The sequence below is a fragment of the Canis aureus genome, chromosome 18 (genome assembly GCF_053574225.1).
Source record: "Canis aureus isolate CA01 chromosome 18, VMU_Caureus_v.1.0, whole genome shotgun sequence".
NCBI lineage: Eukaryota > Metazoa > Chordata > Mammalia > Carnivora > Canidae > Canis > Canis aureus.
This window is the reverse complement of record NC_135628.1, coordinates 49,406,444-49,427,586: the sequence shown is the minus strand read 5'-3', so window position 1 is coordinate 49,427,586 and position 21,143 is coordinate 49,406,444. Positions and strand designations below refer to the sequence as shown.

Below are 21,143 nucleotides of genomic sequence, written 5' to 3'. Positions count from 1 at the left end.
CGGGCCCCCGCGCAGCCGGCGCAGCTCGGGTCACACCTGGTGGGGGTTTCTCCGCTCCTGCCCCCCCCCCCCGCCCGCCGACACCGCCCCAGGAGGGCGGAGAGGCGCGGCCGGGCTGCGTCGCCGGGACCCCGCGGGCCTCTGCGCGGAGGGCGGAGCGGGAGGGGGCCCGGCGAAGGCGGGAGAGGGCGAGCCGGAGGGGAGCACCGGGAGGCCGGGGAAGGGCGTCACTGCTCGCTCTCCGCTTCTGGAGCGGGCGGCCGAGGCGGCGGGGCGGGGCGGGGCGGGGGGGCTCGCGGCGGTCCTCGCCTCCACTCCTCCGTGGGCCGCGCGGAGGGAGCGCGGGCGCCGCGGGCTGCACCCACCCGGGCCGGAGGGCAGGGCGCGGGGCGGGGGGGGCTGCGCGGGGGGGGGCGGCCGCGCGTCTCCCGGACTCTAGGGCTCCCGCTGCACCCACCCGGGCCGGAGGGCAGGGCGCGGGGCGGGGGGGGCTGCGCGGGGGGGGCGGCCGCGCGTCTCCCGGACTCTAGGGCTCCCGCTGCACCCACCCGGGCCGGAGGGCAGGGCGCGGGGTGGGGGGGCTGCGCGGGGGGGGGTGCTCCGCGGGCTGGGCGGCCGCGCGTCTCCCGGACTCTAGGGCTCCGGCTGCCATCGGGCCGCGGCGGGACGGAGCTCCCTGCGCGCCCCGGGGGCCTCGGCGGCCCGGCCCCGCAGCTCCACGCCCGGGCAGCTGCGGAGCCCATGGCGGGCAGCGATGCGGGCGCGGAGGGGCGGGCGCGGAGGAGCGGCGCGGCGCGGCGCCCCGGGGGCCCGGGCGGGCGGGGGCGCGAGGCTGCCGCCAGCCGCCCGGAGCCGCTGTCCACTGCTGAAGCGCCGGCCGCCGGCGCCGCGCTGCCCGCCTGGATGCGACTCTACTTCTACGGGATGCACGGGATCACCCTGGACGTGCTGGCGTCCTCGGCTGGGCGCTTCGCCCGCAGCCCGGACCTGGACCTCCGGATGCTGGGGTTCTCCTCGCCCTACCGCTGCCTGCTGCACTCGCTCACCCACTTCGCCCTGGAGCAGGTCTACCTGCAGCGGCCGCGCTGCCCCAGCGCCTTCGTCTTCAATTTCCTGGTCTACCCGTCGGCCCACGTGGCGCTGCAGACCCTGGCCGGCCTGCGCGGCGGACCGGGCGCGGCGGTGCCGGGGCCGCTGCGCTGGGCGCTGCAGTACGTGCTGGCGCTCTACCACTGCCAAGTGTTCCTGAAGCGCTTCCTGCGCCTGCGGTACCGGCGGCCGCCCGAGCCGCGGCCCCAGCCTTGGCCGCGCGCGCCCCCCGCCGCCGCCGCCGCCGCCCCCGCCCCCGCCCCGGGCGCAGGTGGCCGGCGACGACCGCCGCGAGGCACCAGGGGCGTCGGGGGAGCCCCGGCTCGGGGGCTGCCGGACCCGCTCCGCTTTCTCTTCTTCGGAATGCACGGCTTTTTGGATGAGATCTTCTTCACTTTCTTCTTCAACTTCCTGGGGCAGGCGGACGGGCCGACCAGCGGCCACACGTCGCTCTGGTCCTTCTTTATGTACGGCAGCTGCAGCTTCGTGGTGGAGAGGCTCTACTTCCACCTGCACCGGGGCCGCGGCTGGAGCACCTGGAAGCGGGTGCCCGTCTACGTGACCTTCATCTACGCGTGGGAGCTGTGCTGGGGCCTGGGCCTCCGCTCGTGCGGCGCTTGCTCCTGGGACTATTCTCACTACCCGCTCAACTTCATGGGCCTCATCACCCTGATGTATTTACCTGGTTGGATATTCCTTAGTGTGTACCAGGACCTACTTTTCAACGTGTTGTGGCGGGTTCAGTACATACCAACTATCTAAAAAAGAAAGAAAGAAAGAAAGAAAGAAAAAGTCATTCGAGTCCCACGAACCAATTCGATTTATTTTTACACGTTTAAAACGGAGTGGTTTTTTTAGCCTTTTAATTTTTATACGTTTGCCTAAGCTCTTCTAATATGTTTTACTCGACTTTTCCGTTTTTCTGACACTTTGGAACCTATGCATAATACAACATTTTGAAATTTTACTCGAAACATAACTCAAAGTACTTGTCAATATTTAAAACCCCTTACAAGCCCAAACAGCAAAGCCATGATACCTTGACATCAGAAGCTGTAGTATATTCACTTATTGGGGCATGGGTGGGTGATAACTACTAGTCTTTTTTTTTTTTTTTTTTTTTTTTAAGAATGAATTTATTCAAACCAGAAATTAGTGATCTTTACAAGATTTGGTGAAATTTTCTAATTCAGTCATTTTTTTTCTTACTTTCTTTTTAATCCAATTTCATTTTAATTCCCTGCCGTATTTACCAATCACTGCTGAAACTCAGTGTCTTTTACTCCTAGAATGACAGTTAATAACTCTTAAAGTGCCTCCCTCTAGCACGCAAGTGGAAAGAAACTGACAAATGTGAAAACGCATCCTATGGATCGATTTTTAAATAAATCTTTTCTAGCAACTCAGACAGGTGACACTGTGTTAAGATATTTGATCTTCATCCTGGAGATGATTGTTTTTCCAATGTGGATTAGCCTTAAACGCCAAGTGTGTTAACATTGATCAGATGCTGTGTTATCTATAGCTGTAAATTTTTGCTGTAAAATGTTTACCTTATATGCCCAAAGGCCAAGCAAAGTTTTATCACCCACAATAGTATTCTAACCCTAAGGACTCTCTCTACACGCAGCTTCAAGAACAGAAACAGTCCCTTGGAATAAAATGAACCTGAATGTTCATTATACTCGCATTAGACCTAATTGCTTACCGTGAATACAGATAGGCGTTTTCAGAGTATTTCTGCCACGGCTCACTTGTAATCGTCTTTCTTTTTCCTTCTGCACCCACAGAGTTCTTGGGCCAAACCTGATGTGCTAATGTGTGGTATAAATCAATGATAGCTTTTTGGTGACTCATTATTGTCTGGAAGCTCCAAAGTTAAATGAGATGATAAAACCCGCTTTAAAAAATCATGTCTAATCAATAATAATGTACTTTAAGGTTGTTTGTTGTTTTATTATATTTAGAAAAGATGTAGAATTGAGTATAGCTCAGCCAAGGATGACTAACACTTTCTCAGTTTTCGTTACGAAAATTATGAGGAAAACTTACAGTTTGTACAAATGAATAGTTTCCGCTTCAAATTATTAGCTTGTCTATGCTATGCTTCTTTCTGGTTTCAAAAAATATTTGCTATAGCAGTAAAAACGAATATGTATTTAGATGATTGTTGGGAATAATTTTGAGAATGTTATTTGAATCCACTATCTGAGGTTGTGAGCTAAATTATAAATAATGCAATATAATCAACCCCACCTGTGGAATGAATCATGTCAAACTGATTAGTTTAGCTAGTCAAAGCTGAGTAGCAAACCAAATGTTTGCAGAAAGTTAAAGGGTCACTTTATGAAACTTGGTCATAGGTAAAGGATTTCTGAAAACACTGGCCAGAGAAAAGTAGAAGTATAGACACTAGTTAGTCAGATGCTAAGCAAATATTTGTAATATGAATGTGACCCATTGCACAGGAATCTGAGTTAAGTGTGGCACCACACCACACTTTCCTGTAAATGCTTAACCAAATCCTTGACTTCTAGGATACTTGCTAAATGTACATGTTTGCACTTACGTCCTTCACATGCTGCTCCTCATCCCTGCTTACCTGCTTACCAGCGTTCCTAAGTTCAGAAATCTGTCAGGAAGTAGGAAAGCCTGTTACTTTTTGTTTGTTTGTTTTGGTTTTAATGTTAAACTTATTTTAAAGAAAAGACCAAGGTTTCCATCCATTCAGTTCATTCAAGAAATAATTACTGTGCACCCATTATTTGCAAGGTGTTTGCCTAAATTCTGCAGATACAGCAATGACCCAACACAAACAAAATCTGTCCTGATGAAGCTCAGGTATTAGTGTTTTGGTTTATAGGAAGTTATACTTAACTCGGAAAGCTACTGTTTTAGTACTAGGCAATGAGAGGCAGTTGCTAGGAGGGTCCTCATCAGGCTGGATATTCATCAGAATGAACATCAATCCATCATCTCTAAAACAGAAGTCCATTAACAGCCCCTCTTCTAGTTCTACAAAGACTTCATTCGTATGTATTCCGGAAGTGATTATCCTGTCTATTAACTCAGCACCATGCTATAAGACTTCTTGTTATGTGTTTACTCAATTTCTTAATTGACATTTTGCTATAACTGAAACTTGAAAGAAAAAACACGGCAAGAATCATCAGATCAATCAATTTTGTTAACTCATTAGCAGTTCAGATATAGAAGTGACAAGCCAATATAATAGTTAATATTTAAGGAACACCACCTGCCAAAAAATGAGCCTCTATTACATACATAAAATCTGAAGTGAATATATGTATATATCCATGTATATATTTTAAATGAGTATCATTTATACATCTTAAGTAGATATATATAATCTTAATATATATCCATATACAAAGTAAAGCATATAAAATATGATCTATATCTCTTAATTGTGGATATATATACATATGTATGCATATACATACAGATACAAACCCACTGATTTTACTTAAACCTCTAGCAACCCTCCTTTTGCAACCAAGACAATGAAACTGAAGCCGGAAGAGGTTAAGTAACTGCTCAAGTCATACAGCTATTGAATATTTACACTTGAATCCAAGTACTCTATGCTCCAGGGTCTGTTCTTAACAGAAACACTGTCATGCCTCTGTCTACTGACAGCAATGATTTTGGATCTTCTACGGATTTCACCTTACAGTTTGTATTGCTCTTCCCTTTCACTATCACAAATGCAAGTGTAGATGTCTAAAAACCAGGCACTAGTAACAAAAACACTCTATTCCATGGGAAATAACAAGGATTTATTAATACCAGGATACATAACTGAAAATCAGCCTAGTACTAATTCCTCAGGTAATAGTCTTATACTTAAGCAGAGCTCTGAAGTGGAGTTCTTCATTTGAAGTCAGGCAATCTTGATCAAAGAATAATACACCAAGAGGCATGATACCTTATATCACAAGCTAGGAAAAATAGATAATTATTGCTACATATTTAACATAGCATTTGGAAGGATCATCATTGTGAGAGCTAAACGCCCCAAAAGTTAAAATTAAATTTTTTGCACGAACATTTATTCTGAGTTGGATTAAATACCTTAAAGTCTAAGGAGTCCTGAACAGAAAACATGGAAGAAAAGTAACAAGTATGATTTTTGCTCCATGTTTAACTTCAACAACACTGAAATTTTCTTCTAAAGGTGCTTTAAATTTTAAATCAATTCTATCTGGACACTGTATCTACAGAGAAATATGATCTTTTAAGTTTCTCATGTTAACAATGACATTTTTAGGTTATGCAAAGACTCCAAAAGGTTAATAATCCATATCAATATTTCAGACATTTCGGTGTACTTAACTTTGAATATTTTATCAATATTTGACATTTCATGTTTCGACTCAGCAAAACAAAACAGAAAAATATGACCTGTCCTTTGTTATTTAAGAAATGTTTCTAACTGGTTAGTCCTATCCTTTTGAAAAAATAATTTTCCCATACTGTTTTGAAATAGACTCCATTGACATAATGGACCTGGTTCTATTTAAGAGGGATGGTGAAGAATTTTGGTAGACTGCTTTGGTTCTTTTTCCACTTCCATAATACATTTAAAAATCAATGTACTTGGAAAGGAAGTTATAGTCATGCTACAGACTTGGAGTGATAAGTAAATCATTGTATTGTAATATCTGAAAGCATTTTAATAAAATCAATTTTTGTTTATATTAAAAGGCATTAAAAACACTTTACATTTTAAATTAATTTTAAATATACTATCTCCAATATGTTTTCCAACATTGTTTAATGGAACTAAGCTCCTTTACTGAGGGGATTAAAAGAAACACTCTTTCCCTCCCTCCATCAAACACATGCCTCAAAAAAAAAAAAAAAAAAAAAAACACATGCCTCAGTTTATGCTGAAGAGAAAGATGGCTGTAAAAGATGATGTTGTTGTGTTGCCAGATTTTTTTTTTCTTTCTATTCTTAGACTTGGTACCAGAGGAACCAACAAAAACAGCAATTGTTTGTGTGGACTTCTATTCACTAGAATTGGCCTCATTCTGATTTTTAACATTGAGGTATGAAACCATCACAGAGGCAGTGGCTTCTAGACACTAGCAACCCAATTGTAAATTAAACTGGGATGAGTGTAGTGAATTTTTCCCTAGAGACTTTTTCTCTTAATATAAAGAGAACATAAATTTAGAGACTTTTCCCCTTAATTTTTAAATTCTCTTTGCAGAAATGGTCTATTTTTAGGTAGCCCTTAGAGGGAGAAAGAAAAAGAAAGAAAAGAAAGGAAAAGAAAGGAAAGAAAGGAAAGAAAGGGAGTGGGAGTGAGGGACTGGTCTTTGACATACAGAAAGACTTGATTTTCATCTTTTAATGATTCCATTAGAATCCAAACATCACATGGACCAACTTTCCCATTTGGAAAAAATGAATTTTTACCATGATTAAGGAGAGTCAAGGTTTGAAAGAAAGCTGGTTAAACTGGTTAACATCCAGTTCCATCCCAGGCAGGAATTACTGACATGACATCTCTGACAGATGGTTTCTCAACTCAGCTTGGACTATTCAAGGCAGTATTAATTATGTTTTTCATGCAAAGACTGAATGAGGGGAAAGCTGTCAACAGCTGAGCTGATAAAACCCACTCTCTATCAGTGAAGGAAAAGGCTTTTCAAGGCTTTCAGGAGCTGACATATCTTGTGTATTGCACATTGCTAATGTATTGCTTAATACGTTGCTTGTGTATCGCAATGAAACGTTTTATAAGACACTCTTTTCTTGTCATTAAAAAAATCAGTGTTTCATTCTTTTATCATGATAAGTATGGTCTTACATCTTTCCAAATGATGCCTTCATTCACTGAGTCTAAGCAGCAAGGCTTTGAGAACTTTGAGAGTAATTGACATTACTTCAGAGAAAGAGGAAAAAAGAAACATTGGCTGTAGATGTAGGAGTTGAAGGTTAAATAGTAGGGACCCTGCTTGGGTTGCTGGAGTCTCAATGTGGCTGGACCCAGGAAAAGCCTTTGGTTGCTGCTTAGGGCTACCTACAGAATGTCAACTGGGAGACTTTCCGGATAGTTTCCTCTGGCAGACCTAAACAGCTGCATTAAGAAAGGAATTGAGAGGCCACAGGTGTCACAGAAGCAAGTAGCGAGTCAGGAAGGATGAAAGATGCCAATCGGAAAAAGAGAATTATATATTAAAGGGAAAGCTAGCTCCACTTTTGATGGGATTCCAACAGACATTTATGTTATATCTGAGATACTTTATTAATGTATTATTAAGATCCATGATGAAAATAAGACTTGTTTCACAGGATCTCAGATTCAGAACTTTAAATATTTGAAAGGTAGTTGTTGTTGGAGAAAAATGGTATTGAGAAGAATATGCAGAAAGTTTACATCATCTCATTTTGATTACCCACTAACTTTAAGATACTAAAGTAAAATTAAATATGCTCTTGTACATTTCTGAAGGAGAACTATTTTAGTCTTAACCTTTTATTAGAAACAATGAATGGACAGGAAGATAAAATAAATAAGAAAATTCCCTGGAGTACATCAGAGCAAGTACTCAGATCCTAAGTGCTCAAAAGCAAATATTTAACAAAATTTATCATTGTTCTTACTTGTAATGAGGATATTTTCAACAAATAAAACAGAAACAAAAGAATAATAAAGGCATTAGTAGGAGATATAATGAAAAGGATAGTATTCAGTAGCTTTAGAGAGCCCATGGATTTATCTTTCTATGTAAAATAATTCAGATTATGAATGTTTTTCTAAGTCTTTATATCATGTAAGATTTGAATTAAAAGAAAATGTTGAGTTCATGAAATACTGTACACCCTTAGTTTGGTGAGGTATCAAAATGTGTACTTTGTTATGTTAATATTTATTCAGCAAATTTTCTGAAGGTTTTTTTTTTTGCATGTGTAATGATGTGATTGGACATACTATAAAAGTTTTAATAATGTGCTTTTGAAGTGTCTACAAATGTACAAGTAAACAGTCCACAACTTACTAAAATATAAAATTATGGTATTTCAGGGGCACTTGGCTGGCTTAGTTGGTAGGGCATGTGACTCTTGATCTGGGGTTGTAAGTTTGAGCCCCACATTGGGTGTAGAGATTACTTAAAAAAAATTAAAATCTTAGGGAAATAAAAATAAATAAAACCATGGAGCTTCAGAATTTGAGGAGAGAACTAAAGGTCATCTAATTTAACTTCCAGACAGTAGAATAATTCCTTCTAGATCATCTTTTACAGGTGTCGTCCACTCTCTTCTTAATCACATCCAATGAGATTATGATACTTACTCAGCTCTCGCAGGCCAAGCCATTCTTTGTTCTATTGTTTTAGTTGCTAGAAAGTTCTTAACAGTAAGGGATATCTGTAATTTTCACACATTTTTCCAAGTTTTCACCCATAGAAAGAGGACCAAAGGTTTGAAGAAAGTTTCCAAGTGTGTCTTAATTGTTTTACTTCAGGTGAAATATCCAAGATCTTTCAGCAATAGATAATAAAGTGTACAATTAGAAAATTGTTATCTACTTCAATCAGGGCACTTTATTTCTGCAAATGGAACAACATTAAGCACTATTAGCTTTTTTAGCAGCTCTGACCACTTGATTGTTTCTTTTCTTTTCTTTTTTTTTTAAGGAGATTTATTTATTTGAGAGAGGGAGCAAGCTTGGGGGTAGGAGAGGGGCAGAGGGAGAGGAAGAGAGAGTCCTAAGCAGACTCTGCACTGAGCATGGAGCCAGGCTTGTGATCTCAAGATTCTGAGATCACCACCTAAACTGAAACCAAGAGCCTGACTGATGTTCAACTGACTGTGCAACCCAGGTTCCCCTACTTCAATGGTTTCAATTGAATTTTTATTTCTCCAAATACTCCGAGTCTCCTGTAAACTGCTGTTAAGCCCATGATCACTTTGTGTATATGCACATTAGTATAAAAATAATCGGCATGGATCGGTGCTATTCCCATACTCCATGAGTTAGCTTGAAGGTGAATGATAGAGAAATGAAGACAAATTGAGTGAAGAACAGAGAATCTACCATTGAATTCACTCTTCATTTCCTTCTTTCCTCTGATTTCCTACTCTCATTTTGAGAATGAGCATTTGTCATTCTTTATGTTTTCTCCACAGTTTGGAAAGAACCTAGCACAGAGCAGGTACTCAAATTTTGTTGTTGATGATGAACTTATCTGAGCTTTCATGTCAGACAATTCAATAGTGGAAGCAGGAATTAGGAATGTGCCACATGGCCACCTGGCCACAGAGGACATTAATTTATGGAACGTACACGAGACTCACCACGTGCCTAGAGTAAAGGTGGAATTTGCTTAATCTCTCCTCTCTTTCCCTCATCTGTTCAGCAACTTCTTTTGTCAGGTGCAGAACTCTATAAGAGATCTTAGTTACATTATAGATTAAAATTTGTAAGCTATTTATAGAACCTAAGTACCCTTTGAAATGTTATTTTGGAAATATGAATTTTAAAAAACTGACATGTACATGAACTAGTTGGTGGTATAAGTATTACTACATGACACTTCCCTAAGGACTGTCTTGTTCAGTTTGCAGCTTACTGATGCCTGTCTTGATTTTTGTTGGTTTTTTTTGCTGATGACCTTCTGGATTTTGGCAATTTTTGAATAAAAAAGAAAAACAAAATTCAAAATTAGTTATATTTAGAAAATTACTGCTAGTGACAGGTGGTAAACATTTATGTTTATTATCTATGTATCTGATAACTTCTTGCTATACTTTCAACTCCAAATATTATTGACAGATTGTATTAGTCAGGATTCTTCAGAGAAACAGAACCAGTAGGAGATATATATGTGTAGGTAGACAGATATTGTGATAGATAGATACAGAGATGGATAGAGATATACAAAAAGAGAGGCTTATTATAAGGAATCGGCTCACACAATTATGGAAGCTGACAAGTCCTGAGACCTGTGGGGTGAGTCTACAAGCTGGAGACCCAGGAGGGCCAATGGTGCAAGTTCTAGTCTGAGCCCAAAGACCTAAGAACCATGAGAAACAATAGTGTACCTTCAATTCAAGACTGGCAGTCTCAAGACAGGAAGAGCTGATGCTTCAATTGGAGTCTGAAGGCAAGAAAATACCAATGTCCCAGCTAGAAGGCAATAAGGCAGGAAGAATTTCCTTTTATTCAGAGATGGTCAGTCTTTTTGTTCTATTCGGGACTTCAGCGATTGGATGAGGCCCACCCACATTAGGAAGGACAATCTGTTTTACCTCATCTATTGATTTAAATATTAAACTCGGGGCACTTGGGTGGCTCAGTCGCTGAGCATCTGCTCAGATCATGATCCCGGGATCCTGGAGTCGAGCTCTGCATCAGGCTCCCTGCAGTGGGGAGCTTCTCCCTCTGCCTATGTCTTTGTCTCTCTGTGAGTCTCTCATGAATAAAATAAAATCTTTAAATATATATGTTTATATACTAAATATACTACATATATATATATATACACATATATATATTAAAGTCAGCCAGAAATATCTTCACTGAAATATTCAGAATATTTGATGAAATATTCAGGCATCCTTGGCTCCATCCAGTTAAGACATAAAATTTACCATCATACGGAGCAAAGCATTTGAACCAAAGGATTAAAAATGAGCATAAGGAAAATTGAGGAGGGTTTATTCACTCACCTGTTCAACAAATACTTAAATGTGTATTGTGTATTAAAAGCCAAAGGAGACATAGATAATTCTTCTTCTCATGGAGCAAAGATACCGATTTTAAAACAAAATTTTATGTCAGAGAAAGATGTTATTGGAGGAGAAATAACAGGCTGCCACCTAAACTGAAGAACATGGTGGCAAAATTCTACAAAGAGGGTCCAGGATGCTAAAGGTCCTGGCAAGAGTGAGTATCAGACACTGAGTAACTCAAAGCCCATGGAGTGTAGATTAAGAGAGAGTAGTGTAGAAGGGTGAATGAGAGCTGAGCTAGAAAGGTAGGCAAAAGGCAGGTCCTGAAGCCTTCCTGGCACATTAGAGTAGGAGAACCATTTCCTAAGGGTGTTGACAAGTTACTTAGAGAGTTCGAACAGACAAAGGACTGATCCTCTTTGCATTTTTGAAAGGAAACTGAGAGAGGACAAGATGAGAAATAGGAAAAGCCAGCTACGGGGCTATTATACAAAAAAGTGAGAGGGGCACCTGGGTGGTTGAGCATCTGCCTTCGGCTCAGGTTGTGATCCCAGAGTCCCTGGATCAAGTCCCACATTGGGTTCGCTGCAGGGAGCCTGTTTCACCCTCTGCCTGTGTCTCTGCCTCTCTCTGTATGTCTCTCATGAGTGAATGAATGAATGAATGAATGAATAAATAAATAAATAAATCTTTTTAAAAAGTGAGAGATGGATGCTGGACTGGGCCAGGATTGATGGTGGAGATGGACTGGCATAATACATCTGAGAGACACGTAAGAGACCCAGCAGACAGCGTGTGGTGATTAGATGGTTGTGCAAAGAGAAGGAGAGAAGCAGATGTAGTTGGCTGAGAAGTGACTGTAGACTCAGAGCCTTGATGACCTCCCAAAGCAAGTGATAAGAGGAATTCTGCAAGAGATGCAGGGATAAATAGTCAGATAAGCAGGTCGTCCAGAGAATGTGGTTTGGCAGACAACAGAAGAGAGAGAAGGAGGATGTGTTCAGTATCATTAAATTCAGCTTGAAATTAAAGCAAATTAAGAACAGAATCAATGACCATTGTATTCCAAGATATTCAGGAAGAGGAAGCGTAGGCAGGGATCTGAGATGTGAAACTGAAATATACTGAGGGTTGCAACTTGGGAAAATGATGATGGTGGCATATGTGACTTGTCTGAAAAGTGGCTGTGGGGGCACCTGGGTGACTCTGTCCACTAAGCCTCTGGCTCCTGGTTTCGGCTCAAGTTATGATCTCCTGGTAGGGGAGGGTGGGGAGATTGAGCCCCATGTGGAGCATCACATAGGACTCTGCTGAGCGGAAGTCTATCCCACTCCCCTGCCCTCTGTCCCTTCTTCCCTCCCCCACCCCATCCACATGTCTTTCTCTCTCTCTCAAATAAATAAATCTTTTAAAAAAAAATGTAAGCGTAGAGGGAAAGGACTGGCCTGTAGGCAAAAAGAGGTAAAGGGTCAAGGGAGAATTTTTTATCTTCTAAATTGGGAGATTTGTTCATATATAAATGTTGCTGGGAAGGAGCCAGTATAGAGGTTGAAGGTACAAAAGGAAGGAGATATTAGATCTCTGGTTAAAGTATGCTTAAGAATAATTGATAACTATGAGTGATGAGAGCTCACTATTTGTTTTCTAAGTATGACATGTATCAGTTTAATTCCCACAGCAACCTCCTCATAGGTACTATAATTATCTCCATTTTTACACATGCTGTTATTAGCACATGGGGTAGTTAACCATCTTGCCTAAGGCCACAAGAGGTAGAGCCAGGACTTGGGCCCAGGCAGTCTGGATCCCAAGCTGCATTCTCTGAACACCTTACATTCAAATGGAGGAAAAAGGTAAAGGGGCAGATAGAAAGGGAAGAAGAACCTGGGATTGGCTCTACACTGAATGTCCATGCTGCCCATATACAATCTAATAAACAAGTCAGAGAATGAATCTGAGAATTTAGATGCTTATCTGTTGACTAACTTTTGTATTTTGGATTCAATTATAGATTCGTTTATTCAGTAAAGACTTTTTGAGCACCTACTATGTAATAGGCACCGAAAATGCTCTGGGATTAAAAAATGAGCAAATCTAGGAATGCCTGGGTGACCCGGTCAGTTAAACATCTCCCTCTGGTTCAGACACGATCTCTGGGTCCTGGGATCAAGCCCGGAGTCCACTGGACTCCCTGCTCAGCAGGGAGTCTATGTCTCCCTCTCCCTCTGAACCTCCCCTCTTCTTGTGCTCTTCTTTGCTCTCTCTCAAATGAATGGATAGAAAAAATCTTTTAAAAAATATGAGCAAGTCTAACATGGACCCTACCCTTGATACCCTAACTTATTGTATTACTCAGCTCAGGCTGCAGACTGGTGCTGTGAGCAACAGAAACTTATTTTCTCTGTTCTGGAGGCTGGAAGTCCAGGATCAAGGTCCAGCAGGATGGGTTTCACGTGAGAGTGCTCTTCCCGGCTTGCTGATGGCTATCTTTTCACTTGTCGTCATATGGCAGAGAGAGCAAGGTCTCTGGTGTCTCTTCCTATAAGGACTAATCCTATCAAGATCAGAGTCTTACCCTTATGATCACATTTAAACATTACCTCCATAAAGGCCCTGTCTCCAGATATAGTGACATTGGGGGTTAGGGCTTCAACATATTCATTAGGGTGGGGAGGAGGGGAGAGAAAATTCGGTCCATAGTATATATTCTTTCTTAATTCCCCCAATGACCCTGTATGGTGGTGGTCGTTGTTATTTTTTTATTATCATTATTAATTTACAGTTCACAGATGAAGTGATTGAAACCTATCTGCCACACAGCTAGTAAGGGACAGGAATGAGACTCCATTTCAGCGTTCTTTTTAGGCAACACATCAGTCTCTTAGAAAGTCCAGGGTGGTATTATTAGTCAAGAGGGAAAGACTAAAAAAGAAGGAGCATCCTGTTAGTCTTAATCCTCTATAGTTACATAAACCAATCATCACTGGTTTTCATTCTCTCTAGAGATAAGTTCTATTTTGTCCATGCCTAATTTTAACCTTTCTTAGTATTTATACACAGATTTCTAAGTGAGCCCCTCCCCATTTTTATTTTATTTTTTCCCCAGTCTATTTGTTACCCAGAAAATTAGCTCTCTGGAAACATCTGATCACAGACACTATGTCTCCAGGACTTTCTGCAGGCTGACACAGAGGTTTTAAAGGGCAACTACACTCAGAGCCAATTCACTTCATTTCATACAATATATCTTGAGATTAGTGTTTAATATAGTTGCCCAGTGGTATTCAAGAGTACAAAATCAATTTTCGATGTATTATAACTTTTACTGGGTAATCACATTTCCATTAAGTTTCTAGGGTATTTATTTCCATTTCAGAAACATGAATTCCTAATATTTCTAGATGATCTATAAATAACTGTAGATATGCTTGCCAGTGTGTTGCTTTGCTTTTGATGGCATAAAATGGAAAACATAAATAACAAAGTATTTTGTTTTCTTAGCCAAAGGAAAGAATATCTTTTTTAAATCCAGAAAATTATATATTATTTTGGAAGCTGTATGCAAATCAGACAATTTAGATGCAATATCAGAAGGAAAGGTGGTCTCCTAGGAAACTCTTGGCAATTTAAATGTTTGGTAGGTTCCTTCTTCAATTAAAGCAGAGTACAGCAAAGGGATATATCCCTTGAGTCACCCCATGTATTAGAAGTCATCAGCCTTCCCAAAACACTAGTAGTCTGAGTGAAACTTTTTGTTGGAGCAACTGGGTGAAATCCTGGAGCGTAAATAAATTCCAGATTTTAAACTTCACCACACAGATTACATTTTGGGGGGATAATATGTTTAATTTCATGGTAAGAAATCTGTTGAGGGTCAACTTGCTGCCCCCAAATAGTTTAAGTAGGTCAATGGAAACTTCTCAAAATGGTAAAGGTCAGTGAATGGCCTTTCTACAAAAATACTTTCTTTTCCAATACTAGACTTTCTTGAATAGGCTCATTCACTAAATCAGATAAATGTTGATAAATAATTTGATAGTCAACTTTACACCAGGATGAACCAATGGAACACTTGTTTTGTTTTGTGCTTTGGCCTTTTATAAAACACAGTTGGGAAAAGGTTGCCCTAAATGGATCAACTAACATTCAGCCTATGCCATGACTCACTCTGATCTCTACAACAAAAGCACTCCTTTTGCCCAGGATTTAAGTGTATTAAAAAAGTTTCTCAAAATTTAAGAGTAGTTGAGATTCCTCCTTTTTACATACCTTACATGCAGCCAGGAACCCAGAATCTCCTCTGAAATTATCATTTACGTTAATTTCTTTCCATTCCCTCAGCCTCCAGAGCAAACAGAAATCAACTGTAAGGGTCTCATACATTACCTCCCTCACCCCAATTTCTGTACAGTTCAATGTCTAAACTAATCTTAGAGGACAGTATCAGGAGTTACATCTTCTACTGTATACCTAATACCTGTAGTTGACTTTTAGCAAAGCAACATCATCCATCATATTAAACAGTTTATTTTTTATGTTATTGCTTTATATTAATATAAAGATGCATTTCAGTTTTATCTTCATGTAGAGCCATAAATACAAGGTTTCATCCCCATTTTTGTCTATTCATTATTTAATATCCCTGATAATTTTTTCTCCCTCATAATTTTTTCTCCCTCAAGGACATTTCTGTAAGTTTCTTTCATGTAAGTGCCAGAAACATACTTTCTGCGATTTCCAGTTTTCATATACTATATTGTAGAAGAGCTTGGTACTTCAAATTGTGGCATTTTTTGTTTGTTTGTTTAAGGTTTTTATTTGTTTATTCATAAGAAACATACAGAGAGAGAGGCAGAGACATAGGCAGAGGGAGAAAAGGCTCCCTGCGGGGAGCTTGATGTGGGACTCCATCCCTGGACCCTGGGATCACGACCTGAGCCAAAGGCAGATATATGCTCAACCACTGAGCCACCCAGGTGCCCCGGAATAACAGAATTTAAAGACAGGTGCTGGCAAGTTCCAGGACTTGGGGTCAGCAAATAAGCAGAAGCCACACTTCCAAGCAAGGTACACGGTCTGCTTCTCATCCTCTGTTATCATCCCTCAGGCTGCCACAGGCTACGTTTTGGAGTGTGCATTTTTAGTAGAAGTAAGACAGCCCTCCTAATTGCAGCTTGCAAGAAAGCACTAGGAACAGAACTATGTTAAGGACACTTTCCCAGGAGGGCACAGATGTTCTGGGTGAAGCCCAGGTCTAATGGTTATGAATCCTTCAGTGGATCCATATTTTTTTATTCCAGAAAGTGTGTGTATGATCTGACTCTGAGCCTATGTACAGATGTACATGGGAGATCTAACAAGGGAAAGTCCTATTACCTGACCTATTTCCACATTGTCTAAACCAAGTGAAAAATCCATTTAGCCATAGGCTATAGAAATACAAATAAGAAAGAAAGATTTACTAGTAGAATATCTCTGACTAGATTTATGATTGTATAAAAAACACTATGTTTTTCTTGTTATCTCAGAGTTGAAAGCTATCCACTTTAAAACAAATACAGCATCATAGAAACATAACTTATTATAATACCTAATAAATAATAAATGTAAACATAATACTTATAAATACATATTAATAACTTTCTTGTATTAGTCTGGGGTTTCTTTTGATTACCTTGCATAGTATATTAAGTGATTTATACAGTTGAACTCTTTTACATGTTTTAGAAGACAAGCATATCTTAAAGTAATATGCTTAACGTTTTCAAACAGAAATTTGCAAGTCTTTCATCTTTTAAAGTGTCCTTACTTTCTTTTTTGAATGTATTTTTCATTTAGGCCCATAAGAAATGGTTACATTAGCACATTATAGTAGCATGTTTTAAAAATAGGTTGTTATAAATTTGTTGAGTATGGATATGGTTTAACTTAAGGAGTATTAATTTGGAATAAAATTGATTTGTGTATTTTTATCATTCAAATATTAATGTAGTCTAAGAGCAAGATACTTTAATACTCTAAAGTTCAAGTAGGTTCAATTTCATTGTTATAACATTTTATTTTCAATGAGTATGCACATTTATATGACACAACTCAAAACTATTCAAAAACGTATTCAAAAACTACAAAAGAGAATAAGAAACAAATCAGATTTAAGTGTTATGATACATTTAATTGCAATGCGATTTTAATGCTTATATGTTCTCCATAAGAATTCATGGTAAAAACTAAGGAAATTTCTTGTGTCTAGCAAAAAGCAACTGATTGAGACATCTCAAGATAACTGACTTATGTATTTTTTTTTAAGATTGTATTCATTTATTTGAGAGAGAGGGAGAGAGAGAATGAGCAGGGGAGGGGCAGAGGGAGAAGTAGACTCCCCCTGAGCAGGGAGCCCAATGCAGGGCTTTGTCTCAGGACTCTGGGAATATGACTGGGCTGAAGGCAAACACTTAACCTCCTGAGCAACTCAGGCACCCCCTGATTTATGTATTTTAATCATCAGATTTTTTTTTTTAAGATTTATTTTATTTTAGTTCAGGGAGGGTAGGAAGGAGCAGAGGGAAAGGGAGAGAGAGTAACTCAAGCAGAGTCCCCACTGAGGCAGAGTCCCACATGAGGCTTGATTGAAAGACCCATGAGATCACAACCTGAGCTGAAACCAAGAGTTCAGTGCCCAACTGACCGTGCCACCCAGGCACCCCAATCATTAGATATTTTGGTTAGAGTTTCTTGTCATTTACATATATTACTAGTTAGTCAATGTGGTGGATACAACTATTGTGAATTAACATTTGCTTCCCCCCCACACACACACCCACGGGTGTACTGAACTTATCTGACCCTTGACTTTGGGCTTGGCCATGTGACTTGCTTTGACAATGGGAGATTAGGAGGGTATGATAATTCAGGCCAGAAAGCACTTGCACAATTGAGTTTGTTTTCCTCATTCTTGCTGTTCCCACAAGAACATGCCTGGGCCAGCTTGGAGGTAAATGGAGCCCATCTGCCTCTGATGAGCTGCCCCAGCCGGGCCTAGCCAACCCCAGACACATGAGATATAATACATGATGGCTTGTTGAGGCACTGAGTTTTGGGGTGATTGGTTATACACCATTACTTTGGCAATGGGTAATGTAGAGGCTGCTTTTAGGCTACCAACTTGAACAACAGCAATCTGAGTAAGATAAAAGAGCCCACAGTAAAACCACAGAGCTATAAGCAAACAGGCAATGCAAACAGCCTCCTTAAGCAACCCACCTCAAAATAGCCGTAGGCCCTAACTGACCAATTACAACCAGGCACAATTTCTAAGATTACCAAGAGTGGGAAAATTTCATATGCTCCCATCCTCCCTTCCTCCCTCACTCCGCCCTCTAACTGTGGCCCCTTATCCTTCACACCCTCCACACCCTCCACACCCCATACACCTCTGCCTCATCACAGTCTCTGCTTTACTGTCCTGCCCATTGCTCCCTTACTGTGTATTTAAAATGCTCATATCTTTTTTTTGTTCTGCCTTGGGTGAATTCTTTCACTGCCTGGGCCACTGTCCTCCGCCTGGTAGGAGCACCCCACAGATAATCAATGCAGATACCAATAAGAAATGCAAGGGACAATACCTGCCTGGGTTTGAGTTCCAGCTCTGCCAGAGACTAGCTGTGTGACCTTGGCACATTTAACCTCTCTGAGCCCCTTTTGCAGCCTTTTCCTACTAGGAACATAAAGACAGAAGACTCCAGAAAAGCAGCTTCTCTGGAAGAAAAAGAACTTTGCACTAATTGGCAAGTTTGACAATATGGAAATTATATTGAGAGACTAATTGAGGATGTAGGAGGATTTAATGGTAGTTATAAAGAAAAGTATGTAAACGGGGGAAAAAATGAGTCAGTGATTACCTTCATGAGAAGCAAAAGTTATATCAAAAGGAAACAATCATAATACATGATTTGGCTCAACAATAAAAAAATCATAATAATTTAAATGCTGAATATTAATGTAAATAACAATCGTGCTATATCTGAGTTGAAAGGAAAGAGTGAAGGGAATATCACAGCACTATATTTACATTTACCCTCAGGTTTCTCAACCTTAGCTTTTGGGGCTACCTTAGTCTTTGTTGTGGGAGACCATGCTGTGCATTGTAGGGTGTTTAACAACATCCCTAGTCTGTACCTACTAAAAGCTGGTAGCGCACTCCCCAGTTGAAAATCCCTGGTGTACATTAAGAGAGAAATACGTAATGTCTAAAGCTGTTGAAGTTTCTAAGATATAAAAGTGTGTTTGGGGGCCTCTGGATGACTCAGTTGGAAGAGCATGCGACTCTTGATCTCAGGTTTCTGAGTTCAAGCCTCATGTTGGGTGTAGAGATTACTAAAAAAATAAATAAATAAAATAAAACTTGAATATGACCTTCTCTTCCTTTCCTGTCTCTCTCTGGTACATCTTTCCAAAACTCTAAACCTGGAAAAATCTGCTCTGTCTATTCCAGGACTTCACTCAAGCAACTGATAATGCAGAGAAAGGAGCTAGAAGAACTTAAGTTTAGAACTCAAAATCCAATTGCCCCCTAACATTGGCAGGCAGTATAAATACTTTTCCCTAGACAAGAAGTTGTCTTACTATTTTATAGTCTTTTGTGTATCTGGACTTTAATTCCAACATGTGAGGAGTAGGGGGGCCTTCTCTATAGCAAGAAGCAATGCTTGGACACCAGTAGGGGGTTTGAGAATTCAATCTAATTTAATTCTGATCTATTTACTCAAAGAGAGTATTAGATTTCACAGTTTGAAGGCTCAGTCCTACAAGATTGCCCCTACCCCACCTCCTCTGCAGATGCCTGTCACAAGCCCAGACTGTCACCTGTACTTCTGATTAACTGGCTATAGGATCATAGGTTCCAATGACTTCCTCCTTGGGTTTGATTAATCTGCTAGAGCAGCTCTCAGAACTCAGAGAAACATTTTACTCACTAGAGCACTGGTGTATTATAAAAGGACAGACTTTAGGAGCACCCAGATGGAAAAGATGCATAGGGCCAGGTATATAAAAAGTCCATGCCCTTTCCAGGCATGCCACTCTCCCCTAATCTCCAATGTGTTCACCAACCTGGAAGCTCTCTGAATCCTGTTCTTTTGGGGTTTTATGGAGGCTTCATTAAATAGTCACAACTGATTAATCATTGACGATTGCCCCTCTGCTTCAACCCTAACCACAAGGTGGATTCTCCTGGCAACCAGCCCCTATCCTTTGGGATTTCCAGAAGTTGCCTCATTAACATAACAAAAGACACCTTGGTTGCTCTCTTCACTTAGGAAATTCTAAGGATTTGAGGAACTCTGTTCCAGAAAAGGGACAGAGATCAAATATGTATTTTACTATCAATCACGATTTCACACCTAGCTTCTCCTTTTTCCTCACACTTCTGATACCCTTCTGTTTTTACATGAGATCATGACCTTGCTTCTTAGGACTAAGAAAATAGAGTCAGCAGAAGACAGTGTTGAGATCCCTGCTATCAACCAAACTACCAACCTCCCTGCATTTACAATTTTTATTCTGGCTTTTCTCCTATTTTTAAGAGTAAACATATTCCATATATTCCAATTTAAGGCCAGCTCCTGCACTGATGCACTGCCTCTGACCACTTCTTACAAACGTCCAGCATTTTGCTCCTATGGTAATCCCATTACCTCCTGTATCATCAAATTTTCTCTCTCCATTAGATCGATCATTCTCATGAGCTGACATACTTTAATAGCACCCATCTTTAAAAAACAAATTTAAGGGGCTCCTGGGGGGCTCAGTCGGATGAGTGTCCAACTCTTGATTTCAGCTCAGGTCATGATCTCAGGGTCATGGGATCGAGTCCCATGTTGGGCTCTGCACTGGGTGTGGAGTCGGCTTATGACTCTCTCTCTCTCCCTGGGCTTCTCTGCCCATTCCTCTAAAAAAAAAATTAAAAACAGACTAAAATGTCCCTTGACTTCACAGCTCTCTACCTATTGTCCATTTCCTGTTTTCCTTCACAGCACAGCTCTGTGAAGTGGATATCCACCCTGAAGTCTCTGCTTTCTCACAGCTCATTCTCTGTTGAATCCACTCCAGCAAGGTTTTATTTCCACCACTTATGGAAAATGCTCTTGTAAGGTCACCAGTGACCTCCAAGTGGCCAGATAGGAAGCCAGCCAGTGTCGTCTTCCCTGACCTCCCCGCAGCAATGGTGGCTGTGGCACCAACACTATTCCTCCTTTGCGCACCTTTGAAACAGTGTGTATTCGACTCTGCTCTAGTCTCCTACTCCCTCCCTCCGATATATCCTCAACAAAGCTTTAGGGCTTTTT

At 41.0% G+C, this 21,143-nt stretch overlaps 1 protein-coding gene across 1 annotated transcript; it reads left to right on the top strand.

The window, feature by feature from the left end:
• Positions 1 to 628: 628 nt before the first annotated feature.
• Positions 629 to 5,829, top strand: TMEM229A (transmembrane protein 229A). Its single transcript, XM_077857186.1, has one exon. It carries the CDS (start codon positions 742 to 744, stop codon positions 1,849 to 1,851), a length of 1,110 nt encoding a protein of 369 aa, XP_077713312.1. The 5' UTR covers positions 629 to 741; the 3' UTR covers positions 1,852 to 5,829.
• The last annotated feature ends 15,314 nt before the right edge of the window (positions 5,830 to 21,143 follow it).

What these genes read in the sequence shown, in the direction of transcription:
- TMEM229A (XM_077857186.1), top strand. Translation starts at nt 742, where the DNA reads ATGGCGGGCAGCGATGCGGGCGCGGAGGGGCGGGCGCGGAGGAGCGGC.